The 26,380-nt window shown below is 59.6% G+C and overlaps 2 protein-coding genes across 8 annotated transcripts in view; one reads left to right on the top strand and one right to left on the bottom strand.

Moving 5' to 3' along the window:
• The window catches only part of ITGB2 (integrin subunit beta 2), a 42,982-nt gene extending 39,988 nt beyond the window's left edge, over positions 1 to 2,994 (top strand). For 4 of the 5 annotated variants that reach the window (XM_075934154.2, XM_075934157.2, XM_075934155.2 and 1 more), the window contains exon 16: positions 227 to 1,211. In XM_075934154.2, coding sequence (XP_075790269.2) covers positions 227 to 292 — 66 coding nt within the window. In that variant the 3' untranslated portion in view covers positions 293 to 1,211. Of the gene's footprint in view, positions 1 to 226; positions 1,212 to 1,787 lie in introns of those variants that run through there. The other variant, XM_089779987.1, reaches the window with a different exon arrangement.
• A 142-nt stretch (positions 2,995 to 3,136) lies between these two features.
• On the bottom strand, positions 3,137 to 24,832 carry KMO (kynurenine 3-monooxygenase). Of its 3 annotated transcripts, XM_006113340.5 has the most exons (15): positions 24,394 to 24,822; positions 22,166 to 22,235; positions 20,134 to 20,231; positions 17,000 to 17,089; positions 15,719 to 15,767; positions 14,131 to 14,218; positions 11,783 to 11,948; positions 11,329 to 11,400; positions 10,890 to 11,011; positions 7,543 to 7,690; positions 6,538 to 6,595; positions 5,612 to 5,694; positions 4,957 to 5,058; positions 4,807 to 4,866; positions 3,137 to 4,050 (listed from the first exon to the last, which is right to left on the bottom strand). In XM_006113340.5, the coding sequence occupies exons 1-15, from the start codon at positions 24,613 to 24,615 to the stop codon at positions 3,886 to 3,888; spliced, it is 1,593 nt and encodes a 530-aa protein (XP_006113402.1). In that variant the 5' UTR covers positions 24,616 to 24,822; the 3' UTR covers positions 3,137 to 3,885. The 3 variants fall into 3 exon arrangements, with proteins under 3 accessions (XP_006113402.1, XP_089636114.1, XP_089636115.1); XM_089779988.1 differs by having other exon boundaries at positions 4,807 to 5,058; positions 24,394 to 24,828; XM_089779989.1 differs by lacking the exon at positions 11,329 to 11,400 and having other exon boundaries at positions 4,807 to 5,058; positions 24,394 to 24,832.
• Between the last annotated feature and the right edge of the window lie 1,548 nt (positions 24,833 to 26,380).

Genomic DNA, 26,380 nt, shown 5'->3' with positions numbered 1-26,380 from the left:
AGAACTGAAGTGCAGCCCCAGGGCGACGCAGGGCTCGGCTGGCCAGCAGCTCCCCCGGGCGCGCTCCAGTGCCTGAGCGGGGTATTGTGGGGTCTTCAACCCTCCCTCGGCGGTGGGGACGCCCAGACCTGTGCAGCCCGTGTCTCTCGGTCCCTTTGTAATGGCCCGAGGCCGTTTCTGGACAATCCAGGCAACACTAACAGCCCTGTCTGGTGTTTCTTCCCAGGCGGATAACCCCCTTTTCCAGAGTGCTACCACCACAGTCATGAATCCCCGCTTCGGCGGAGATTGAGCAGCGCCGCCCTACTCGACTGCGAAACAGGAACGACCCAGCCACGGGCACCAGCCTCTCACTCGCTAAGCCAAGATCTGCTGCTCTGCTCCCCGCTTCCACGGCCCCAGGGCGGAGCAGGCTCATGTGCCCCTCCTGAATCTCTCCCCTCCGCCTGGCCAGGGCTGTGGGGCGCAGGGACTCCTGAGTAGCAATCCCGCTGTCAATGCCACGTGCCCTGCGTGTGCGTGCCGGGCAGTGGCCGTGGTCGGAGCGTGACATGAGCCCGCATCCTTGCTCCTTCTGCGCCTGCCGCCACAATAGGTCTTTGCTTGACACTTTGCCAGCTGCCCCCTCCTTTCCACTCCAGGCTGCAGTGACTGCGCTGCGCTCTGCTCCGGGAACTGGCCACTCTCCGGCACCAGAAGCCCAGCGTGGGGGGAGCAGTGGCCACACGGGAGCGGGAAGAGGTAGCAACCGGGCCCGGGCCCCACCTCTTCCAGAATCACTGGCCGCGTGCCAACGCCTGACCACTCCAAACTGCCCGCTACGTTCGTGTGGGGCCGGAGCCCGCAGCCCAGCCCCGAGCACCCAGTGACAGCTGGCCCCATGGCACGGCCACGTGACCCAGCACACAATGCTACCGCCATGGCCAAGTCACCTCCACCCTGGGCACAAGGCTGCCGCCCCTTCGCAGCGCGTTGGTCGGAGCCGCAGCCCAGGCCAGCGCCAGGCTCTCCGGGCTAGCTGGAAGTGGCACTATGAAGGACCAGCCCTCAGTGCCCAGGGTCACGCCTGCAAGTCCTGCCTGAATCCAGAACTCGCTTTCTGGGGAGCCCAGTTTGCCTGTCGCCTCATGTCCCACTCACTCTGCTCCAGTGCCACATTGACAACTAATAAAACCAGCCAGCCCAGCAGCTGGCCGCAAGTGCGTCCCCTACCTCTGGAGCCTGCTGAGCCTGCCCCAGCCCCTACCCACAGCGCTTTGCCCCCGGGACAGCTGAGGAAGTGGTGCAAGCCGTCCTGGCCCCGCCCTTACAGAGACCTAGCCCCCTTGGGTCTGCCGCCTGCCCCGCCCTCACAGAGAGCTAGCTCCCTTGGGCCTGCCGCCTGCCCCGCCTCGCAGAGAGCTAGCCCCCTTGGGCCTGCCCCGCCCTCGCAGAGAGCTAGCCCCTGTTGTCCGTACCCACACGGCCATCAGCACAGTGCACCTGGGTTGTCACATGGTCGGAGCTGGCTCCGCTATGGGGACCCCTCCCCTCCATGGCAGCTGGACTGAGGTGCATGGGACTGGCTGCTGGCAGTGGGAGCCTGGGGTCAAGTCAGGCTGGCCACATCCACAAGCCAGGGGGAGCCCACTCCGCTGGGCCCTGCAGTGCATTGCTTGCTGCGCAGAGCAGGTTTCCCAAGGCCCGTGGTGCCAGCGCCGCTCCCATGCTGCTGGCTGTGGCCCCGGCTGGGCAGGGCTGAACTCTGCACCGCAGGAGGCAAACCCTGGGCTCTCTCTGCTCCCCAGAGTGTCCGCAGCCCCCCAACATCGTCGCCATCGTGGGTGGCACCATCGCTGGCGTGGCCCTGATCGGGCTGCTGCTGCTGGTGATGTGGCGGCTGGTGATGGAGGCGCTCGACCGCAGGGAGCCGCTTGCCCAGCAGGGCCTGGCAGGAAGGGACCCCGGCTTTTCCAGCACGGCCCTGGGACGTTCTACTGCCACGTTTCGTTTTTAAAAAATGAGAGTTGTGAAAGCAGGAAGGCCCCCGCGTTTGCAACCTTGCAGCCTGCTCCTGTGCACTGCCGGCGGCCTTAGGCCCCCATGCCCAGCCCCACGGTGGGCACCAAGCAGGTGCAGCCTCGCAGGGGCCTTTGGGGCGCAGGTAATAGCCTCCCTCTGCCCTGCACTCTACCAGGCCTGGCCGTGCATGGCTGCGAGGCAAGCAAGCAGGTGCTGGCCCCACATGACAGTGCCGGGGTAGCGATTATGGCAGCGAATCCCAAACAGTGCCCAGCACCCCCACCTCGACGCAGGACGTGCTAGTGCCGAGGAGGCGCCGCAAGCAGGCCCGGCAGCGCCCGGTGGCACAACACGTCTCGGTCCCACAGACTGACAGGTCCCAGCTCTCGGGATCTCACAGCTTTGTTTGGGCAGACAAGGGTGGCGCGAGGTGCTTACCGACCAATAACCCCGGCACTACACGAGCCCTGAGGCCTCACTTTGGCCTGCGTCGGCCTCAGACCGACTGGGCTCCGCTGTGCCTGTTGGCCAGTGCTCACAGCTCTTGCCTGGGTGGCAGCCTCCCAGTGCTCACAGTCCACCCGGGGTGTGAGGCCTGGGATCGCAGAGAGGCAATGGGAACCCGACTTCCCGAAGCAGCCGGCCCTGTTTCCGTGGCCGTGCCCTGTGGGTGGCCTCCCACACTGCGACTGTGGGGCCTATTTCCATTCCTCCCTGGTTTCACGAATCCAGGCAGAGTTCCTCTGGGCGGCGTCCACTGGCTCCTTCGATAGCTTTGAGGAGCAGTGGGCTCTGTCTGGGGTTCTCTGCTCGGTGTCCCCATCCGGCTCCCTAGTTTTAAACCTTTAGCCTGCACTCCCTGATCCTTTTTTCATTATTTGTCCCCCGAAATTAATTGGACATGGGTCCAGTGTCCCTCCCATAAGGCTGGGGAGGGGCTTTTAGAACTCTCCCATGGTTTTCCAAATAGACCCCACTACATAACCCCAGAAGGGGGATGAGAGATCACGTTAGTGGGCACTGCCAGAGGGCAGTGTCCTGAAGGGGATGCCATGGTCTGGGAGTGACGCAGGTCCAGAGTCCAAACATGGATGGAGCAGGGTGATGGGTGAGACTCCAGCAAGAGGGAGACGCCTTGCTGACAACAGAGCTAGTTAGTTATAATTACTCCAGGCGCCATTCGTTAAGCACTGTGTACACACTCTGGCAGGCAGGGCCAACTTATCCATTAGGCACATTAGGCACTCGCTGCCAAGAGTGGCGGAGGCCCCCGGGGGGGTCAGGTGGCACGAGGGGTTTGTGGCTGCACTGAAGGAATTGCCTGTGGCTGGGTGGCACTTCCTGCTGCACCTGTAGCCTGACGGGGCCTTCCTGCAGCGCCGCCCCGTGCCCAGGCACACACTGTGGACGTGGCGCTGTTCGTCAGTTCAGTGTCACACTCACAAGCCAACCCCCGAGGGCCCAGCCAGATGCTGCAGACGACAGGCTGGCAGGTCTGGTGGCAGAGGGACGGAAAACAAGGACTAGGCAAGTACTGACCGTGGCGCTTGCCCTGTCTGAGCCCCACGCGGATGGCGCTGGGCCGGCACGTTTGCCTCCAGGCGCAGGCGAGGGAGCAAGTTTGCGCCAGGCGGCGGAGGGGGGCGTTTCTAAGCAGCAAAGCGGCTCCCGTCAGACAGGCCCTGGCCAGCGCTGGTTGTAAGCTGAGCACACGGGCGCTCCCGGCAGAGTTTACAGGGAACACTGGTGCCAATGCCTGGCGAGTACCGCCAAGGCCTGGCTCTGAGCTCTCTGGGGGCCAGAGGGCTCCTGCCTGGTGGATGGGAAGATGAACACGGAGGAGTTTCCAGCTAGACTTGTGCGTGCCCTCGGGGCTCCCCTGCCTTATGCCCGGGGCGTTGCTGGCAGGAGACTTCCAAGGTTCCTGAGCTGAAGCACCCAGCTCCACGGCTTTTCGGAGCCAGCCGTACGGGCGCCCCACTTGGCGAGCGGGTAGAGGCCACCCAGCGCTGCAGCTGCCCCAATTAGGAAGAGTCCTTTATTAATCACCTGCAAGTGCAAGGAGACACGCAGCCTGGCTCAGAAGGGCTGTCGTACCACAGCGCGACCCCCTCGGGCGGGAGCACGGAGACGCCCGCAGACTGGGACAGTGCCAAGTGAGGCCCAGCTGACAGCCAGGCTCCGGTGCCCATCCCATGGGCACGGGGCTTTGCTGAGACTGGAAGCGTCGAGCCTGGCTGGCGGGGATCAGCACTGAGCACTGCAGGCCCCCCCCCTCCTGCCAGGGGAGACATCTCGGGGCCGAGTCGTCGCTCAGGAAGGGGCATCCCGCGAGGGACAGGCCTGGCGAGAACAGGGCAGTCTGTGGTGTCGCTGAGGTCGCAGGCCGAGGGAACCTGAGCTCCCAATGGCCTGTCATTCAAGCAGGGGCCTGCTAAATCCTGCGGCCGTTCCCGGCAGGGCTGGGCTGGGGCTATGCAGGCAGGAGGGAAGAGCAAAGGGGCTTCCGGGAAAGGCCACAGTCTCTCCAGGGCGAGGTGTGGGCTGCTGGAGGCTGCGGAGACAGGCAGCCTGGGGACTTGCCCAGTGAGACGGGAACCACTGAGCTCCTGGCCCCGGCTCTGGCAACACAGGGGCACGGCCAGCGTGTCTGGTGCCGCGGACAAGCAGTGCTGCTGCCCAGGCTGGCAGGCCGGAAGGGGCTGTGATGCCCGCCCACAAGCAGCCAGCCCCCCCGCTCCTAGTGTCTGGGGAGAATGAGACTCGCTCTGGGGCCAGTGGAAACTGGGGCCAGTCCCCGCTCACCTGGGTCTGCCATTTCCAGCGCTGCAGGGCCTCGTGGTAGCGGATTCTAGTGAAGGTGACCTGCACCGGAGCGCAGAGGCTGTGAGTGCCGCCGGCTGGCCGGGCATAGCCGGGGGGCGGGGAGGCAGGGGACCAAGAGGCAGGCCTTACCATTGTGTACAGTGGGATCACCGTGGAGGGCATCAGCCAGTGCAGACAGTTATCCAGGCACTTGCGGAAAAGGAACCACTTGGAATTGACGTGTGCGCGCATCTGGAAGAAAGCGCGGAGCTCAAAGGTGGGGCTCGCACCCTACCGCTGCAACTACCTGGCTCAGAGTGCCACTGCCTCCCGCTGCCTGCTTAAGCCAAGGGCTTTGCACTCGCTCTGAGCACCCTGGCCAGCCAAGCCTGGCCATCAGCAGCCCCCCAGGACAGCCTAAGCGGGTTGCTGGAGCTGCCTGAAGGGGTAGCCCATGGTTCTAGGCACGAGATTCTTTCCCTGGCAGCTGCTGGAGATCTAGCAGGGGTGCAGGGCCAGACTTCCAGCTTGGCACCGTGGGCAGGTGCTGGGGGGCCGGCGTCCCGGGGGCTCCCACAAGCTCAAAGGAGGGTGAAAGTTTCATTTCTCTTACAGAAACCACAGAGGTCAGCTGTGGGCGGGGGCAGGGCGCTAGAGCGGCTGTGCCTGGGGGTGAATCCGGCCTGCACGCCCCCAGCACAGCTGGCCAGGTTACTCCCACAGCTCTGCCGACCTGCTCCCTGCAAGCGAGCCCAGAGCCGCGCTGTGCCCTAGCATCAGAGCTGGAAGAGAGCTCGAGCCTTACCTCCACGTAGTTGTACATGGCGAGGTCGGAGATAGCGTGGTCGTCGGGCACACGCAGCCGGGAGAACTCGGGCAGGCAGCTCCCTGGGGAAGAGCGCCAGTTCCATCGTTAGCCCCCATCTGCTCCCTGGCGCTGTGTCCCCGCAGGAAGGGGCACGCTAGGGCGCAGGGCGCTTCCTGGGGTGTGCGCGTCTCGGGAACCTGTCACTCACAGCCAGCCTGGGAGGCATCCTCGGGTACATACAGGTGACTCCAGTGACCCCAATCAGGCCTTGTTCTCTGTCCCTTTCCTAACGACCCCCGCCCCCCTTCCGTTGGCTTTTGTGCCTGCCGCTGCATTTTCAGAGAGCTCTGCACAGTGATGCCCGCATCCCAGTGACACTATCTGCCCCTGGCTCCTGCACTAGGGTCACCCTGCTGTGATGCCCATGGAGGCGCGTGGAAATGGAGGCGTCTGGGTTGCATCAGTGAATGCCCTGGGCTCTTTTCCTTCGTGTGGTCAGTCTCCTAAAGACCCGCCCATGGCCGTGGGCAGAGAGCCCCTCGACCTGCGGTGAGGCAAGAACTCACTCGGGATCCCTGCAGCCACAGAGCCGGCCCACCGCTGTTCTTGGCGGTGAGACCCACGGCCTGGGCCCACAGGACAGGATGCAGGAAACCCCCCACACTTGCAAAACGCCGGGTGCTGTGGCCCGGGAGCAGACAGGCCACCACTCGACTAGCTGGGATTAGAAGGGGCCACAAGGATCTTCGCTAACACCACGATCTTAGCACTGCCCCTTCCTGGGGACAACTAGTGGCTAATCCCGCCTGGCCCGCACAGCCTCATGGGAGCATCCCTGGGGGCGCCTCTGGGTGACTGATTGCCGCCGAAGCTGCCCAGAATCCCCAGCCGGGTCTGGTTTCCAAGCCCGGGGATTTACTCACGGAGGTCATTGTGGAACTGGTCCATTAACTCATCGAAGACCAAGCAGTCTTCAAATCCCTGGAAGACATAATCACGGGCAATGCTGCTGGACAGCACGGACTCCTCTCGGGTTTGACCCTAGCGAGGACCTGGGGGTGCTGGGCGAGAGAGGCCCAACCTGAACAGGGACTAGGCAGAGAAAGAACTTGCAGCTCAACAGCCTGAGAGAAAACTGACGGACCCAGCCAAGAGATGAGCTCCTTGGCCCAAGGGGTCTCAGTCCTTAGGGAAGGGCTGGAAGGACTTTGGCCCCATAAAACTGGGAGCTCCGGTTCTGAGCGACAGACTCTCTCCACTGGTAACCACAGGGAAACGCCTGGGGAGGCAGGACGGACTTTGCCAGGGGGTGGCTGCCGGGCGGCTTATTCCCATGCGTCTGGAGGCTTCTCTTGCTTTCATACGTCCCCTGTAATGCTTTTCCCTTAAGCGTAAAGGGGCTTGCTCAGAAACAATGGAGTGGTAACGTCAGTGGTGGCAAACTGCCATGGCCCCAGCTAAGAGGAAAATAAGGAACTTGGCAGTGTAGGCAGGGAGCAGGCAACCTGGCAATACCCGGCTCAGGAGTGAGAGGACATGGCTTTCCATGCAAGAGGGGCACAAGCCTACAAGCGGGTGCCCTTCTGGCGCAGAGGGGCACACCAGGTGCAGCTGCCCTGAACTGTGACTGTCACTGAAAAGGGAAGCTGTAGCCTGCTGGCCCAAGTATGCCTGACCACGCATTCCTCTCCCCCCCTCCAGCAGCAGCGGACGATACAGGCACAGGGTGACTCTGCAGGGGCAGACAGGACCAGCCCACCTTGTACAGGTCCCTTCAGCCTGTCAGTCTTGTGTGGCTCACACCCAGCGGATTCCCCCTCCCAGCCTCAAACCCAACAAGCCAATCCGTTGTGCAAGGAAATGGAACCAGCTGGTCAGAAAGCCTGCGCTCAAACCCAGCGGCAGGGCGCTAAGAACGGCCAACTCACAGCGTTCATGCCTTGCCCGTAGAAGGGTACCACGGCGTGGGCGGCGTCTCCCATCAGCACACACCGGGACGCCATGTGGTACGACGAGCACTTCACAGAGATCATGGCCTGGGGTGGCAGCAAAAAGTAATCGCGCTTCAGCGCTTGCCTGCAGCCAAGACAAGAGTTTGCATGAAACGTGGGACGCCGTTGGGAATGCTGCTCGACGGCATCCACCTCCCATGGGCCAGTCAATTCTCTGGCTCAGCACAGTCAGGCCTTGAGGTGCCGGACCAGAGAGATTCAACCAGGGGACCTGCTCATTAATACAGCTGCACATCCCTGCTCTGGTGCCACTGATCCCAGTGCCGCTGGGACACGCGACTGGCACGGGAACAAAGCCGGCCTGGGGCGTCAGCTCCTGATGCTAGTGCAGGGGGCGGGTGAAGCTCCTGGAGAAATGGGTGTTTGTGACGCGGTTTGGAAACGGGCTCCGAGATCCAACCTGTACCCATCCCAGCCTTGCTCCTGCTTCCCCTTACAGGCCCCTTCCCACCTCTCTTCTGCAAAATACAGGCGCCCTGCTTCTGCCCCATTCACTTGGATGGTGTGTACCCAAGTGCTTGGTTGAGTAAGGGTGTATTTAAGTCCTTGCTTCAATGCTTTGCTTGGGCAGTGGGAGGGGTGTCTGTCTGTGTGTGGGGGGGGGGCTTTGCAAACAGCTCCTGCTGCTTGCACAGCTCCCCCCTCCAGCTCAGCCCTTTCCTGCCTCTCAGCAGGAGGTGGTGGCTGCGGCGCTGGGCACATGGTGGGTGAGTGTCTAGGGACTGGCGAGAAGGCGCTCCTTTCCAAACCGCGTCAAACACCCATTTCTCCAGCAGTTTCGCCCGCCCCTGCACTAGCGTCAGGCGCCAAGGCCCCAGGCCGGCGTTGTTCCCGTGCCAGTCGCGTGTCCCAGCGGGCACTGGGATCAGTGGCACCGGAGCAGGGATGTGCGGCTGTATGAACGAGCAGGTCCCCAGGGCTCGGCCTGTGGGGACGCTGCCCTGCCTGGGCCTGGGCCACCGACACTGCACAGGTCCTGGGGGCAACGCAGCTATCAGGGGCGCCCGCACGCACCGGCGAGCGGAGAATCCGAGGGGAAGCCCCAGGCCTGCAGCCCCAAGCACTCGGCAGGCAACCTGCCCCACGGTAACGGGCCGACTGGACTCTCAGACCCAGGAGGGGACGCATTTGGCCTCCATTCCCCTGGGTGCTGTTGTTTGTTAAAAGCAGAGACTGTTCCCTCCGAAGGGCCCGATCCACTGGCGTGTCTCCCAAGCCAAACTAGGCACATTTAAAGCAGGGCCGGATGCAGGGTTAGATACCAACCACAGCTGGGATTTGCGCAGGATCCGAACCCCAGAGTCAGATGCCTAAATCCCCTCTCAGGCCCCACTGCAACCCACAGCACTCTCGCTTGGCTGCCACCCAACTTGGCAGGCTCCCTCAGTCCCCCGTGAGCACCCATCTCACCCCGCACCAGCCGCAGGGTCGGAGAGGAGCTTGGCCACCGGGCCAGTCAGCATGCTCAGAGGAGCAGCCCAAGGGGTGCAGGACCCAGCTTCTCCCGCAGGGCAAGCCCCTCTGTGTGACCAAGGGCTGGGCTGCGCCAGCTCTCAGGGGAGCGCCCGGGGCACTGGCCTGCAGAGACTCCCTCACGCTCCCCCCGGCGTTCCTGCACTCGCCGGGAAGACGCGCTAGGCCCGAGCTAGGACTCTGCTCCCTGCCGGCGAGAGCCGGGCAGACCCTGTTCAGCTGCCAGACAGGGCGGGGCTGAAGGGGGTCCCCGGGGTGAACACACCAACCGCTGCACTAACGGGTCTCCTCACCCCCGGGCGCGCCGCGGCGGCTCTTTTCTGCTGCTCTTACTCTGAGCTGGGCGAGGTCGCACCGTCCCCCCAGCTCGCGAGTCTCTGGCTGAGACAATCCCCAGCACCCCACTCCGTGAAAGGGGCGGGGATTTGCACATCTTATGTGTCGCCGCCTCCACGAGCCAGTGAGAGCTGCCACCTGCCTAGCTCGCAGGGGGGCCAACCGAGTGGCTGGGCCCCGGGTGAGGGAGGGCCGAGGGTGGAAAGGCCCAGGCCAAGGGCAGCTGCCCTCGGTGCCGCCCAGCGCCTGGAGAGCAGGACTTGGCAGGGGTCTTTGGCCGTGGGGCAGCGGAGCCGGCAGCGTGGCGTGAACGTGTTCTCGCATGGCAGGGCGTGTCCGGACCTGCCAGCCCAGCGCGTGGCAATGCAGGGAGTCTCACCGAACAGCCTGGGCTTAGTGGCTTGGCTGGCTCCATTCCTGCCTCGCCCCTGCGGGTCAACGGGGTTTTCTAGGCAGGGGCGAGGGGCTGGAACCTCCCTGCCGAGCACGTGGTCGGAAAGCGGCAGACGGCTTAAGGGGGGAGGGGAGGCTGCCAGCCATCAGCACCTGGGAGCAGGACACGGGACAAGAGGAGACAGGGAGACACCCCAGACTCACCAGAGGGGGAGATCAGCCGGGGGTGGGGCTATTTCACAGCTTCTGTTTTCTGAAGACCTGTAACCCACCAGCTGCCTATGAGCAGAGCGACAGTCCCCAGCAAGCCCTGTTCTCTACTCTCCTGCTGGGGGGGAGAGGGTCTCCGGAGCGTTCAGGAGATGGGAGACGCTGGTCCCAGGGACAGGACTGGCAGGACCCCGGAGTCCCCCGTCTCAGAGACGGGCTCAGAGATAGGGCTGTGTGTTACAGAGTCGGAGCTGGCAAGGGCACTAGATGCTGCCCATGGGACCTTGTGGCTGTGGTAAGGGCCAGGCTGGGACAGTGACTTTCTAGGTTTTCAGTAAAGGAAAATGGACAAAGCAGGCATTCGATCAGGGGCAGCCAAATTCAGATTCAAGGCTCAACCTCTACTGGTGAGTTAAGGCATTAATTCTTAGCAGTAGGAGGCTGTTATCCCCCAGAGGGGAGCACGGGGTGTCCCCGGCCAGCGGCTCACACAAGCGGTGGCAGACTACAGTCGAGCGCTGGCAATCAGGACTCCTGGCTCATGTTTTTGGCGCAGGCAGTGGAGTGTGGTCTAATGATTACAGACAGCTTAGCTTAGCACCTGGGGAAGGGCACCGCGACCTTCAGGCTTATTATTCCACTGGAACAACAGAGCAAACTGCAGTCTCCTGTCCTGCCCATCTGTTCTGCAATCTATCAGGTGTCTAGAGCCCCTCCCGAGGGGCCTGCAATGCCCCGGCCTCCCTTGACACAGTCGCTGCTGCTCTGCACTAGCGCGCGACGTCACCAGCCCCAGGAGAGCTGCCCGTCACGGCGCTAGCTAGTGAGACCCCACAGGAGCGCTCACTTACTCTCCGATGAGGGGAACTGAATCTGGGAAGTAGGCTTGGAAGAATTCCAGCACCTGATCGCCCGTCGTGAGCCGCTCAAAATCCTCGAAGGGCATGAAGAGGGTGCACGTGAACGACTTATCCTGTGGGAGCAAGGGGAGAGGCTAAGAGCGGCGGAAGGGGGAAGGGCCTATAGGCCCCGAGCTCTGCACTTCCCTGCTCTGTTGCACAGAGGGGCCTATCGTGGCTGGTCCCGTGGGAGCAGTGCAGAAGCAGGATGGGGCCTGGGAGACCCCTTCCCACCCTGCGTGGTCCCAGGAAGCGGCAGAGCACAGACTCGGTCTGCGGCCTCCTGGGTCAGAGGGCCCGCCACTCCCACGGGGGCGCTAGGCACTGCGCGTCTCCCCAGCCAGCTCCTGTGGGAGCCCGCCCTGTGCCCGTAAGGAATGTGGGTTCTTGCCAGGTTAGGCAGCGCGATCATCATGAAGGTGTTCCTGGGCCAGATGTGCAGGAAATTCTCTTCCATGGCAAACTGCAAGGAAGGAAGGGGCTGGTCAGAGTCTCCTTAGCAAGCCCGTTCCCCACAGCGCAGAAGGTCCCTGCACCATTTCACGAGGGTACAAGCCTGAGCAAGCCGGGCTGTTCCCCTTGCGTCCCCACCCAACATGTGCTGCCTCCTGCATTCGCTTGACTTGAACCTGAAAGCCAGGGACCTACCAGCTCTTAACCTCAAAAACAGGAGCACTGCAGCGCTGGCTGCCTGAGCCTGCAGAGAGCCCGACAATAGCTCTGCGAGGTGGGACAGCACCATCCATCCCCAACAGGCAACTGGCTCACCAGGGATTTCTGGAGGGGCCGCGGCAGCAGGGACCAGGGTGTTACAGCAGAGCACGGACTGGAGGGAGGCTACTTACATCCCCGTCCTTGGGTGGGATGGTGAGCTCCATGTACCCATGAGGGATGTACACGTGGCTGTAGTTGAAGCGTGTCTGCCGCATGAACTGCTTTCGCACTGTAGAAAAGGCTCCATCACATCCCACTAGCAGGTCACAAGTGACTTCCATGGACGTCTGGTCAGGTCTGAAAAACAAGAGACTGTTGGAGTGAGGCTGTGCTATCTGGGCCCAGGCCAGTGGCCTCCCACAGCACTGCTGCCGCAGCGGACCGGCCAGGTGCACGCTGCTCAAGAGGCATCCTAGCGCTCTGCTTTGGTTCGCTCGTGAGCCTTGAGGTGCGACGAGACGGTCTGGTCACTGGGACATTGAGAGAATTCACAGCCAGGAGGGGTCACTGAGGCTGGGTCTACACTGGGAGCTGAGCTGCATTAGGTCGATTTTCTAAACAGTGAGTCCACACCATCAACCCCTTTTGGTTGACTTTAAGGGCAGTTAGAGTCCATTTCGGTACTCCTGCTTTTCACGAGGAGGAACGGTAAATTCACCCTTGATGGTCAACATTAGGGTACTGCAGAGGCAGTGCTGGGGAAACTGATGTTCTTGGCCACCAGGAGGTGTCCCACAGTGAGTACACAGGAAAATCCCCGGAATTTCACTTCCTGTGCGGCCAGCGTGGCGAGCAAACCCCCGAGCAGGCAGCGCGCCTCAGCAGCACGCCTGACCGTGAACGCCCAGGCTCACAAACGAGCAAAAGCGGGGAATGTGCAGGGAGATCCTGGACGTCACTGCTGCATGGGGAGAGGAATCGGTTCAAGTGGAACGAGGAAGCAGTGAAAGAAGCGCCAATATCAATGCCGAGATTGCACAGGGCATGGCGGAATAAGGATACGCCGGGACGCCCGGTGGCACTGCTTGAAAATCAAGGAGCTGAGACGGTCGTGCCAGAAGACAAAAGAGGCAAGTGGACGGTCTGACTCGTCACCACAAACATGCCGCATTTATGAACAGCTCCGTGGGATCCTAAGGCGGGAACTGACCAGTATCCCAACCCAGTCTGCAGATGGCTCTAAGACGCTCCTCAGGTGGCAGCGTGAAGAACAGTGTGGATGAGGACGAGGAGGAGACTGGTCGGCAGGTGAGTGGAGCATCCCGTCCCACCGACAGCCAGGAACTTTTAATAACTTTGAAGCCGATCCCCTTCTCCTAGGACATCTCACAGTCCAGCCCTGACGGCAGCGACAGCACTTCTGAGTGCACATACTTTGTCTTGCGACCAGTGGATTCGGGCGATTGGGTGTGGTCTGTGGCGGCCACTCTGCCTACCCAGCAGGGGGGCCCTGGAACAGCTTGTTAATGTGTCTGGAGATGGAGCAGGAATCCTCCCTGCACATCTCCAAAAAGCACTCAGAGGTTCTCCTCCACCCTTCTCACATGGTCCCTGGGGAAGCTGGCCCTATTCCACCCCTCCACACCAGGCCAGCAGTAAGTGCTCTGCCATCACTACTTGTCTCTCGGCAGCAGAACCAGCGTCCCATCGTGTCGAGAGGCTCCAATGCCGGCGGCGTTTCCCAGTCGCTCCACTCGAGTCCTTCACAGCAGTGTAGGCTCATGGCTTCCCGATAGTCCACCTGGTTCCGCGGCCCCAGACGTGCTCTGCGTCAGGCGCACGACGGTTGCTATGATTGCCAGCTGCACTTTGCTGCCGAACAGGCTCCATGCCGGGCCCATGCTTACCCTGCTGTGGTAACTGCATGGGTAACGAGAGAAAAAGGGGCACGCAAAGTCTGTTTGCCGTTGCTTTCAAGCAAGGGGAGGGAAGAGATGGGTGCATTATGGGACACAGACAACACATACCCAGAACCACCCACTGCACTGCTTTGGCTCCAGCATGCACTGGGAGTATAATCCAGCATGTGAAGGGGCTGCAGAAACTGTGGAATAGCTATCCACAGTGCATCTCTGTCAAAGTCGATGGTAGCCACCCTACTGGGGACACTGCCTCGACATATGTGGCAGTCTTGCGCACAGTGGGGACATGCACTTCCAGCTTTACCAAGTTGGGTGCTAGAAAATCGACCTCCATAAATTCGACCTCATCTCGTCGTGCAGACAAGGACCAAGTCTGACCTGCTGCCCATCACAGGCTGTTACATTTCACCCCAATACCCTGGGCTCCCTCAGCGACACCAGTTAGACCAAGACTTTTAAACACATCATGAAATGTCTGATTCTTTGTAAACCTGATGTGCAGGGTCAGCTCAGAAATAAACTGGTTTTGAACTGGCCTTGCCCAGTTGTTTGAGTTGTGATTAATTATTAGGCAAAAGCTCTATTAAGAAAGCCTTTACGGCCGGGGCCTACATCACCTTTGGAAGGTTAACAGCCCTGATTCAATGTGGCAGTGAAGCAGCTTGTGTCCAAAGTACAGCGTAGCGTTGGGGTACTTCTCAGCAGCTGTGAAAAGAAAAGATGTTTCAACATGAAGGATTGTACTAGCTCACACTGCTAGCCCCGAGAGCGCCCCTAAAGCATCGAGCCTTTCATCTCTTACATCAAATTAGATTCCTTCTGGTGGGGCAGGCAGAACATGTTATGAATAAAATGTGCAGAAGTGCAATACCCAGCGTGTAATACGCACCCTGGCCAAGTGTCCTTGATCACCAAGAAGGTGTTAATCTTCAGATCTCGCCATGATTGAGATTTACAGGAGCTGTCGAAAAAGGGTCTGTTTTCGACAGGTCCGCGTCTAGACTGCCTTTTTTTTCCCGAAAAAGCTCCATTTAGGAAAAAAAGCAGCGGCCATGTTTATGCTAATGAAACACGGGATATTTAGATCCCTGCTTCATTAGCAATTACGACGTGCCTAATCTACATCTCTCTGTCGACAGAGAGGTGTAGTCTAGACGTACCCCAAAGTGCCACAGGACTCCTGGTTGGTTTTAAAGTTACAGATGAACACGGCTCCCGCACTGAGACCTTCCAAAAAGTCAGTGTTCAGTTTGACTCAGCAGAATGCAAATACACTGAAGCGATGGGTTATTTGGCTTTCCTGGGAACTTCCCCCTTATGGCTACACAAAGCAGATAACAAGGAGCAGTTCACATTCTCTCACCCAATCTTCCACATCCCCCCAACATCAAAAGCCCCCTTGAGAGTAGCTGGTTTTCAGTGAACATCTAATCTGCAGGCTTCGTTTCCATGTGCATCAGGATGTGGCCTCTCAGAGCCACGGCTCTGGAAACCAGTCCTTAGAACTGCCTTGGTGTGACATGCGGCTGCTATACAGCGTGTTACAGGTCCCAGGCCGGAACGGGGGCTTGGAATGCTAAAGCCCGGCTCTGCCACTGCCACGGATCAGGAGCGAGAGCCTGGCTGGATAATTGGAGGCCAGATTTTCCAAAGTGCCTGCTAATTCTGGCACCGAATTTGAGACCATTAGGTAGCCCCAAAATGAGGCACCTGTGCAACTTTTGTAGCATGGGACCTTGCTCTCTCGTCCCAGTTTGGTCCGCAGTCAAACGAGCACAGTCTTTCCCTTCCACAAAGCGGTGCTGGGCAAGTTAGTGCTCGTAAAATGTCTTCTACCCTCAGTCAGCGTGGAGTGTTATTCAAGGCATGTCTCCATGAGCTACACGCTCGTCTGCTTTTGTGGGCTCTGGAGGTGGCTCCGGCCCGCCACAGAGAGACGCAGAGTGCTTGGAGAACCAGAGCAGCGTTCGTAGAAGAAACCATGGAAACTTAGCCCACTTGAAGCGTAGGCAGAGAGAAATATGCACCTGTTGACCCAGCGACCATTGGGAGGGGAAGTGACTTGCCTATACTAATGGAAACCCCCCTGCAATTGAAGCAGGAAGTGTCTATACTACAGCTGGGTAGGGGCACAGCTCTGGATTCTCTTAGGTGGGACCAAGTGAAAAGGGGCCAGGGACACTCCAAAGAGCCCAGGACACTTACCTGTGAGCAGCTCTTTGTTTAAATTCGCCCTGTCCACAGAGAGAATGTACTGCAGGAAAACAGTTTTAGGGAGTGAGTATTTCTGAAGCCCTTTTTGCACAATCTATTAGTAGGATTTACACAATTGGATTGGGAGAAATCAGACCACTGGGGAGGGGTTTGAGCACTTGGGGGAATTCAAATGTTTGTTTTAGGGTTGCAAAAACCCATCAACATCTCCTGGCCAACGATATTCCTCGCACTGGAGGCTCAGCAGCCAAAATCTGTGCTTCGGGCTGGGTGCCGGCAGCGTGCAGGAGACAAAGCCCCTTCTTGGGCTCTCCAGAGACAGGCCCAGCAAGAGAGGGGCAATAGAAGACGCAGAGAGGGGACAAGATGTATTCACTGGTAACTCACTTCTCAAAGGGCTGCCAGGTGTCTGGTTTTCTACCGGACAGTCTGGTTTTTGGACTCCTGTCCAGTAAAAAAAAATCCAGAAAATACCGGACATGTGCAGTGTCCGGTATTTCCTGGTTTTCTGGCTGGGCGCCGAACAGAAGCCTGGCAGAGGCGGGGCGCGATCGGCACTGGGAGCCCTGGCTGCGTCTAAGGAGGAGGAGGAGGGGCAGCCCAGTCTCTGCTCCTGCACGCTGGTCAAGTGCCTGGTGGAGCTGCAGCCGGACTGACCCGCGCTTCGCTGGGACCCTGCGCGGGACGGAAGCGCCCTGGGATCTGCACATGCCCAGGTCAGTCCTGCTCTCCGCCAGCTGATTCACTTCCCCTCTGGCCGGCTGGCTGGTTCTTCCCCACTTCTTCTCACGATCTTCCGCGGCCAGCCCCGCTGCACCCAACCCCCGCCCCACCGCCAGCTCTGCCTCCCGCTGGCTGGTTCCTGCTCCGGATCTTCCGCAGCCAGCCCCGCTGCACCCCCTGCCAGCCCTGCTTCCGGCAGCCAGTTCTCCCCTCCTCCTCCTCCTGAGTTCCCCCAGCCACCCCCAGTGCCACCGGCCACCGCCCCCCCCCTGATATCCCCTGGCCAGCTCTGCCTGACCGCCCCCCACACCGACCAGCCCTGCTTCCCATCGGCCTCTTCCATCTCCCCCGGCCAGCCCTGCTCCCCTCCTGGCCTGTCCCACCCCCGCCCTGATGAAGTGTGTCCGGTATTTTTTTTATGACTACGTGGTAACCCTACTCTCAGAGCACCCTCCTGCTGGCTGCAGCACTGAACTTTACACAGTGCTCTAACACCGGTCTAGTGAACAGAAACCAGGCCCTGGTCCCCAAGGCAGAGGGGGAAGATACCTGGCTCTTGGTTCCGTAGGGGATGGAATAGGTTTTCCCAGAGAGGGTGTGTATCCGCCGGGCCCGCATGGGGATGCCTTTGGCCACAATCTGAAATCAGAACGGAGGAGACATCCACTGCCCGCTGCTCCTTGAGCGAAGCCCGTTTGGGAGTCCCTGATGCCCACTGAATGCAGTAGCACTAATGCCCAGCCCAGGGAGCTCTCGTCTGGCCGGGGCAACGTGTGACGTGCTGTACTACGGAGCTGCTGCGCCTCTCTGGACAATTAACTGCATCCGTCTAATAAAAGCTCCCAGCACCTGCGTGGGAATCCGAGCCAAGGCGCTGCCCTGGGACATCTGGGCTCTATTCTGCCCCGGCCTGCCGCACTGCTCCCCGTTTGACAGGGGCTTGCTCCACTGCTCCCCGTGCGCTGGTGCTGCCACTCAGGAGAGACTGCCACGCCACCCTGCTGGCGAGCGGAGTGGCCACGGCTGGGTTTGTGTTTCTAGTCGTGGTGCACATTGACACATGCCTCGCTGCATGTCATGTTACTGGATTTTAGGGGAGAAGCCAGATCACTGTTGCACCCATGGGGGGGTGCTGGCCCCAAAAGTGGCACAAAGGGGGCCATGTGAGGTGTCGAATAGAAGCTTACTTTCTTCTGATTCCATATACGCTATTCATGTGATTGTATAATGTCTGTGTATGAAGTTATAAGCATGTACTTTGTGTGGGTACTGAACATTTCTCGGTATGTGGTTGAGTAATGGGCAAAGCTCAGCCTATGGACATGCTAATGAGCAAGTCGTTATGGAACAATAGCCCTCTATAGGCCAAGGACACACCTCAAGAATGGGGACTGATACCTAGGGGCTACCAGCAGGAAACGGATAGGCCAGGTGACCTGCTGCAGCCAAGAAGAGATGGGGAAGAAGGAATCATAGAATCATAGGACTGGAAGGGACCTCGGGAGGTCATCGAGTCCAGGCCCCCGCCCTCAAGGCAGGACCAAGCTCCGTCTACACCATCCCTGACAGATGTCTATCTAACCTGTTCTTAAATATCTCCAGAGAGGGAGATTCCACCACCTCCCTTGGCAATTTATTCCAATATTTGACCACCCTGACAGTTAGGAATTTTTTCCTAATGTCCAATCTAAACCTCCCCTGCTGCACTTTAAGCCCATTACTCCTTGTCCTGTCCTCAGAAACCAAGAGGAACACATTTTCTCCTTCCTCCTTGTGACACCCTTTTAGATATTTGAAAACCGCTATCATGTCCCCCCTTAATCTTCTTTTTTCCAAACTAAACAAGCCCAGTTCATGAAGCCTGGCTTCATAGGTCATGTTCTCTAGACCTTTAATCATTCTTGTCGCTCTTCTCTGTACCCTTTCCAATTTCTCCACATCTTTCTTGAAATGTGGCGCCCAGAACTGGACTATAGAGGCCATGTGGCATCCTCCATTTTGTGCTCAGCTCAGCTCTTTATCCCAGCAGCATGGGTGCAGGGGTCGAGGAGCCAGAAAGAACTGTGGACCCATCCCAACACAGGATGTGCACCAAGGACTTTTAAGCCAGCAGCTATTACATCTCTGCTGCAAGCCTGCGTTGAGAACTGGGAGAGTCGATGCATGTAATGTGTGATACCTTAACCTTACTCTCATGCTTTTCTTTCTTGTAGTAATAGACCTTTAGGCTGCGTCTAGACTGGCAAGTTTTTCCGCAAATGCAGGTGCTTTTGTGGAAAAACTTGCCAGCTGTCTACACTGGCCGCTTGAATTTCCTCAAGAACACCGACGATCTAATGTAAGATTGTCAGTGTTCTTGCAGAAATACTATGCTGCTCCCGTTCGGGCAAAAGCCCTCTTGCACAAATGCTTTTGCGCAAGAGAGCCAGTGTAGACAATGCGGTATTGCTTTGCGCAAAAAAGCCCCGATGGCAAAAATGGGGATCGGGGCTTTCTTGCACAAAACCACGTCTAGATTGGCACGGACGCTTTTCTGCAAAAAGTGCTGTTGCGGAAAAGCGTCCGTGCCAATCTAGATGCTCTTTTCCGCAAATACTTTTAACAGAAAAACTTTTCCATTAAAAGCATTTGTGGAAAATCATGCCAGTCTAGACGTAGCCTTAGAGTTTAGATTCTAAAGGACTGGCTCAGCATGGTTTGTGGGTAAGATCCAGAGTGTAAATTGACCAGGGATCTGTGGCTGGTTTCATTGGTCACCAGAGCTGTAGCCGTTTGGGGTAGGTGTATTGGGTTCTGAAACCCCTCACCTGTGTACGAGGCCCGGGGCTCTTGGGGGCAGGGATATTGCTGGGGTGTCTGGGGGGTTTTGCTTGTGAGGCTTCTGGCTGGCCAGGCAGGCAGCTGGAGCGCTTGGTGGGACTGGTGAGTGGCCTGTTTGGGATGGTTTCCAGTCAGGGGCAGTAAGGAGCTTTGAATTGGCACAATTCGTCCTGCGTGGACGCCCTCGGCTGTGCCCAGAGTGGCCCGGCCCAGTGGTGTAACACAGGGTATTCCCCGCATGGATAGAAGTGCTCCGAAGGAGCACTGGCTTGCACTCAAGCTCAGGGCATGCAACGGCCCTGAGCCAAAGCCCAGGGCGGTCAGTGGAAAGGCTCAGATTTCCCTGGCCTTTGCAGCAGGCCCCAGCCTGAGGCTGTTTGGGGAAATTCAGCTCATTGCCTGCATGTCCTGGGGCCTAGACCTGAGCATCAGCCCCTACCCCCCACCCCCACTCTGCTCTGCTCCCCACCTGGAAGGGATGATGCTTTCCCCTGACTCTAGGGCACTTGACTGTCCCCCCCCAGTGCTGCTCCTCCTAGGGCTCTGGGCCCAGAGAGCTGCTGAGCAGAGCAAGCGCCCTGCTGCAAGGTGACTTGGCCTGCCAGCTGCCTGGCTCGGCACGGCCCTGCTCCTGGGAGCTGGGACCCGTCTGCCGTGCAGCACTGGGGCGTCAGGCACCAGAGGAAGGTGGGGGTGGTGCCAGGGAACAGCTCGGGCGTGTTTACGTCTCCGGGGCAACGTCAGGCAAAGCACAGCTGTGGCCTGTCCCTAGGGCTTTGGGTCGCTCCGAGCCAGCCAGCCACCGAACTGGAACCTGGCTTGATGACAGTCGCTTGAGAACCCGGGGGCAGCAGCGAGGCTACCTGCTCTTCCATCCCAATGGCCTTCAGGGCCTGGCGCCCTCGGTGAGACAGCGCCAGGTTGATGCTCCTTCCACGCATGGCTCTGGCGACGCGGATATCTGAAAGCAGAGAGCAGCTGCTGTTTGTCCCTGCTGCGGCCTTGGCTCGTGCACAGAGGAAAGGCTGGGCACATGCCACAGGGCTGGTCAGGCAGGGGCCAAGCAAAGCTTTACCCCCGCCTCTGAGGAGACCCAGCACTGCAAGGTGGACAGAAAGCTGGCTAGCCTGTCGGGCTCCATGGGGAGCGATCGACGCTCCATGTCTGCTTGGCGGTCGGTGTCAAGAGGAGTGTCCCAGGGTCCGTTCTGGAGCTGGTTTTGTTCAACAGCCTCAGTAACGACCTGGATGAGGGGATGGGTTGCACCCTCAGCAATCTCGGGGGAGAGGCAGGAACACTTGAGGGCAGGGAGAGGGTCCAGAGTGAGCGAGACACATGGGAGGGCTGGGCCAAAAGAAATCGGACGAAGTTGCACAAGGCAAGTGCAGAGCCCTGCCCTGGGGATGGAAGAAGCCCAAGGCTGCTACCGGCTGGGGACCGACCGGCTAAGCAGCAGTTCTGCAGGAGAGGACGTGGATCAGGCATGGGCAATACAAAAATAAAAAAAGAGGGGGGGAGCCCGCCAGGGTTAGTCGCTGGTGGGCCCCCACCTCTTCTTCCTGCGCCGTTGCAGGCAGTGGGCCATCGCAGCTCTAGCTGGCTGTGGACTGGTTCGCGGCCGAGAAGAGCTGCAATCGTCCAATGCCTGCAGAGGTGCAAACAGAGGTGGGGGCCTGCCAGGGACTGACCCTGCCGACTGGATCTGAGCTGCTGGCTGCAATTTGCCCACCCTGACCTGGATGCTTCCTACCTGTGGCCCCTGTGGTTTGCTCCAATGCTCCCCGGAGACATGCGCAATGTGACCTGAGGCAGCCAGGCCATGGCGGCAGCCCAGCCTTCCCCACGTGTGCTGCCTCCCAGCCCAGTGGCACCTTCCCCCATCCCCCCGCATGTTCCTCACTTCCTGCAGGCCAATACCTCACCCGCTAAGGAACCCGCCTCCTCGCGACGCCAGCAGAGCAGCGCCTTGCCCGGGGCTAGCCCCACTGGACACAGGGCCACTTGGCACGAGCAGACGCAGACTCCACGGGCCTGGTCTCAGGCTATGGAGACTCCTCCCTTCAGCAGGCTTCGGCTCAAGCCCTTAAGGCCTGCTTTTGTGTGAGGTAGGCCCAGCCCCTGCCCATGCGGGGCCCAGGTCCCAGTGGCTCCCAAGGGAGGTTGACTGAACAGCGTTGGTCACTAGAGGCCTGTTCTTGAGGTGACCTCTCCTCTTGATTCTCCCACTGGTGAACCAGAGTAGCCCCCACCTGGGTGACTATGGCTCCCTGAGGGTGGCCAGTCCAGCCATGCTGGAGGACCAAGGAGGGGGACACAAATAGTCGCGTTTGGCTTTGTCTCACAAGGGTAGCTGTGGCGGTAATTTAAAAAGCGAGTGACATTTCCTCCACATGGCACCGACTAGCTTGGGATTTCCCCCCCGCGCGCGACAGACCCCAACAGGCAGCACTATCCTACAGCGTCTGGGGCGAGTGGTGCCTGCGGGGGAGGGGGTGCAGGGAGGGTCACCCACAGGAGCAGGGACGGGGCACTAATTTATCAATTAGAATTTTGGCAGGGGCCTAACGCATGCAGGACAGTGTCCTTCAATCGTGCACTGACAGGGTTCCAGGACACTCACCCTTCGGGAACCCAACTGTCGGACTCGGGCATTCAAATCAGCTCTTACGAGGAGTGCATAAAAGCAGGGCTCCCGGGGTTTCCCGCACCCCCTGAAAGGGGGACTGCAGGCTGGCCACCAGCCTGCGATCGCGTACGCTCAGCGTGACAGCCAAGGCAACACTCTGCAGACACATTTTCAGATGCTGTTCGTCTCGCGGTCTTTCCCCAGAGTGTTCTCCCCCCCATTTTAGGAGGTGGTGGATGAGAGCATGAATAGTGTACGGCTGAGCTCACCTTCTCTGGCTTCATAGAGGTCGACTTGGAAGCCTCGCCTTGCGAAGAAACAGGCATTTAGAGCCCCCACCTGCAAGAGAGGGACAGGAGCAGGTTACGGTAAGAGCCATTGCCTGGCAGAGCCTCTGACCGCGCTTTGCAGTGATCAACACGCAGCATCACTGATAGGCAGCTTATCGAGGAGACACTGACAACCAACTAGCTCCGCAGTGCAGGGCAGCTTGGCCAAGTCCCTGAGAGAGACCTTGTCTCCTAGGAAAGGTGCCCTGAAATTCGCACACAGGGTAGCTAGGACTTGGGCGTCAACCAAAGAGCCCTTCACACTAAATTGCACTGACATTAGGGCGTCGTCTGCACTCAGGCACGTGCCCCGCCCAACTGAACAAGCTCTGTGACTGCAGCGGTGCGGACGGTACGAGGGAGAAAGGAGCGGTGTTCGCAACAAGTGCCATGCCCCTAGTCACCCACCGAGCGCCATGCAGGGGCAGCGTTTTACCTGGCTGGCTGTGCTGACATGCACAAAGGCGGCGTGTGACCTGTGCAGCATGGCTTGGGCTGCTGTAGTGACCTGAGGACCCATCACGCCAACTGGCCCCGGCCTGCAGGGCTTACAGGAATTGCTTGCACCTGCCCTGTGCCCTCCTGCTCACCAGAGAACATAGGCAGTGCAAGCCGCAGGACGCTGGCTACGAACAGCACGAGGCATGGACGTACAGGCACTAGCTAAGGCAGCCTGTAGAGAGGCTGAGGCTGTTGAGACAGGTCGCAGCCCAGGCGGGAACCCGCTTTTCCGTCAGACGGGAGCCGGGTCCGGCGCTCAGCCTGACTACTGCCTTGCACCAGTCTGAACCGAATGCAAATGAAGCTTTGTGGGGACTTCAGAAGGCAGCTCACAGGAAGAGAAGAGCAGCACTCTCCCTGCCCCTCCCAACCCCAGCAAGAGAGGGGGGGGACGCTAAGAGCCAGCAGCCCAGGCAGCCCCACTTCTTCTCCTCCAGAGATCAGGGGACAGGCTGGGTCTTCTGCCCCCTCTTCCTGCTGCACATTGCGGGGCTCCAGCCTGTGCCTGCGGGGTGACAATGACTGTATGGGCCAGGCGGGGGCCAGGGGGTTCTGGCTCTGCTGCAGGCGCTTACACACCATGTCTCTGGGTGGCCCACCCAGAAACTTACCCTCCCCCCCACCCCCGAGCTCCTCATGGGCTCCCCACTTCCAGGACAGAGCCTGGGGTAGCTCCATGGGCTCTTTGCCCCCCTGCCCCTACCAGCAATCTGGCCGAAAGGTCAGTCCCAGCTACAGGAGGGCTGGGTGAGGGCCCCGTCGGCTCACCCTGCCGACAAGGTTCCTTCCTGCTCCCTGTCTGAAGCTGGCTGGGAGCAGCTGCTCACCCTGCCGGCCACAGGCCTGAGGTTAGTGCTGCGCACGGCTCTGCGACAAGCCAGCGCTGGGCCGGGGCTGCCTCAGAGCGCTGAGCTGCCAGGCAGGAAGCAGCTGGGGTGGCACATTTGTCCCCAGCACTGGTGAGGCAGAGCAGGAGCTGTTGTGTGTCAGGCTGCCGGCGGCCAGGTGTCAGCCAGCTGCACGAGCGGACCCCCGGGGAGGAGAGCGGACCCTCGGGGAGGCCGTGCTTTTCCCACCCGTGTTACTCATTCACTAGCTCCGTCAGCCTGGAAACCTCCTTCAGCAGCTTCAGGCGCGCCCCCAGCAAGGCCCCCCATCGCAAACCCAGCCATGCCAGGGGCAAAGTCCTGTGTGTGCAAGCACGGCAAGCCCGGCTCCCCAGCAGCAGCTCCCCAGCCCAGCCCCTGCCAGAAGAGCAGGGGCTGAGTGAGGGCCGAGACGTACCAGTGGGGGTTACACGCCCCACCCGTAAGCCACAAGCAAGCAAAGGCTGCAGAAAGGAGAAGAAAGAGCAGGTTGCATTCCCAGGGCTTGCAGCTAGCCCTAGCCGCCATCCCCAGCCATCACTTCCCACCCTGGGCTGCTGCCTGGCTTGGAGAAGCCATGTTAGCATTGCTAGCTGCAGCCTCTCTGGGATTTTCACCCCAAACGCGGGCCTGTTTGGCCAGTCACCTCACTCTCCCCCCCCCCCGAATATAAAGCCCTTTGCTACAGCCCTTCACCTTGGTACCTCTTGCTTGGCACAGTCTGTTCTCATCCCAGGCCACCGCCCTAGCTCCCTTCCCAGCAAACACAAACCACAACAGAGACAAGGGGGAGTCTCTCACCAGACCGCCTCCGACAACAGCTACTTTCTCCTGAAGGCCAGGGGAGTCCATGTCTGCAGCTGTCTCACTGGAGCGTGGTGTCTGCTGCCTTCGGCCCCGAGGGAATAGCGACTGCTCACCCTGTGGCACGAAGCTGCTGTGCTTGCAGAGAGCAGAGCAGAGGGGAGGGGAAGGAGGCGGGCTGATTGTCTCTGATTCACCTCCCTGGGCAAATAAACTCATAACTGGGTCAGCTTTGACCGGGTGACACAGCCATTGAGCAGGGTCAGCGCCTGCCTCTCCTTCCCTGGCCAATAGTGTCTGCAACCACACATCTTTTGAGCAGGTCTTCTGCAACTCAGCCTCCCAGCTGGACCATATTCATTATTCCCATTTGGATTCCTTCTCCAGCCACCACATGGGGATGTAGCTTAGACCTGTCGAGAGTCCAGCACGCTCCTGGTCCTCCCTCTTCAAGCTCCAGGCAGGAACTGAACTCTCTGTTCTGCAGCTTGCCTTTTATATGATCCTTCTCTCCCGACTGGTTGCTCAAGAAGCACCTTCCCCCCCATTGGTTGCTTCTCTGCAGGCACTCTAGGCAGCCCAGAGGACTTCTTCACTACTGTCTTCTGGAGCAGAAGGGGAGCTGTGGCTAATGGGAGCTGCAGGGGTGGTACTTACAGCACCTACAGCTCCCTGACTGCCTCTCTGCCTAAGAGCCAGAGGAATGTGCCATCACTTCCTGGGAGCAGCAAGTCCCAAAGCCCACACCCTCACCTCCTTCCACAGGTTAGAACCCACTGCTGCACCCAAACGCCCGCCCGGATCCCACACCCCACCCTAAGCCCCTTCCTGCACTCCAAACCCAGAGCCCCTTCTTGCACCACAGAGACCTCACCCCCAGCCCAAGTCCCTCATCCCAACTCCTGCCCCAGCACTGAGTCCCTTCCCGCTCTCTGAACTCTCCTTGTCTCCAAACCTTCCTCCCCAGCCTCACCACAGAGCCTGCATCCCCCGCCTAGAACCCTCACCCTGTGCACTGCAAGCCACTGCCCTAAGCCTTCTCCTGCACGCCAAACCCTCATTCCTGGCCCTTCCTCAGAGCCCGCACCATCAACCTGCGATGGCGTCAGGGACCCCCTCATCCTGCACCCCCATAGCAGCAAGATGTGTCTCCGCCAGCCAGAAGAACAGGGGGGTTTATTGCTTCTCCAGGGTACAGCACAGCACAGCACAGCACAGCACAGCACAGCACAGCACAGACGTGACGTGGCTACAGGAGTCAGGGCAGGCAGCCTCAGTCCCCTGGGGTAGGGGTCCAGCCCCCCCAACCCCCAGTACTCAGCTTAGTCTCTTCCCTCCTTGTTTTTCCAGATAAGATTGACTAGCTCCCAGGCCCTGCCCCCCAGCCAGGTGGCCGTCTCTCCCTTAGGGAAGAGTCTTATCTGCTCAGACTGGGACTAGGTGTCTGAGCCGATACACATGTGGGTGAGTCAGTGGAAATCACACATCACAGTGCAGGGGAACCCCGTGGTTAGAGCAGACAGCCCCCCACTACGACACACAACCCAAGTTCTCACCCTCCCACACATGGCACTCCTGCCTCAGTCTGGAACCCCCTCCAGCACTCCCAACCCTTCCATCCCAGCCCAGAGCCTCTTCCTACAGGTGCAATATTATGCATGCTTTGGAATACAAGAATCACTTTACTGTGGAAACAGCAATTTGAGTGTGCTGAACTGCAGTCTAGTGCAGTCCCAACTGGTGTGGAGTGGTGCCCTGGTATGCCACCACGCATGAATGGGGGCCCCACGTAATCCTGCAAAAATCACTTGTGAAGAAAACAATTCTCATTGATGTTAATGAGCGTCAGAACCAAATTACATTTGGTGCCATTGTACTTGGGGGGGGGGGGTGGGGGTGGCGAGTGCATGAACTAGGTATTATGTCAGGCTGTGCTCAGATGACCTTGCTGTTCGTGTGGTATCATATAAGAGCCATGTTTTCT

Source organism: Pelodiscus sinensis, chromosome 7, assembly GCF_052426305.1.
Source record: "Pelodiscus sinensis isolate ZL-2025 chromosome 7, ASM5242630v1, whole genome shotgun sequence".
Lineage (NCBI taxonomy): Eukaryota > Metazoa > Chordata > Testudines > Trionychidae > Pelodiscus > Pelodiscus sinensis.
The sequence above is the reverse complement of the archived record's forward strand: the minus strand, read 5'-3'. Positions and strand labels throughout refer to the sequence as shown.

Coding starts and splice junctions, on each gene's coding strand:
- KMO (XM_089779988.1), bottom strand. CDS start 24,615: ATGAGTTTATTTGCCCAGGGAGGTGAATCAGAGACAATCAGCCCGCCT. Junction 14,219..15,718: donor AAACAAAGAGCTGCTCACAG/GTAAGTGTCCTG, acceptor TTCTTTTCACAG/CTGCTGAGAAGTACCCCAAC. Junction 11,012..11,328: donor TGATCGCGCTGCCTAACCTG/GCAAGAACCCAC, acceptor TTGCTCCCACAG/GATAAGTCGTTCACGTGCAC.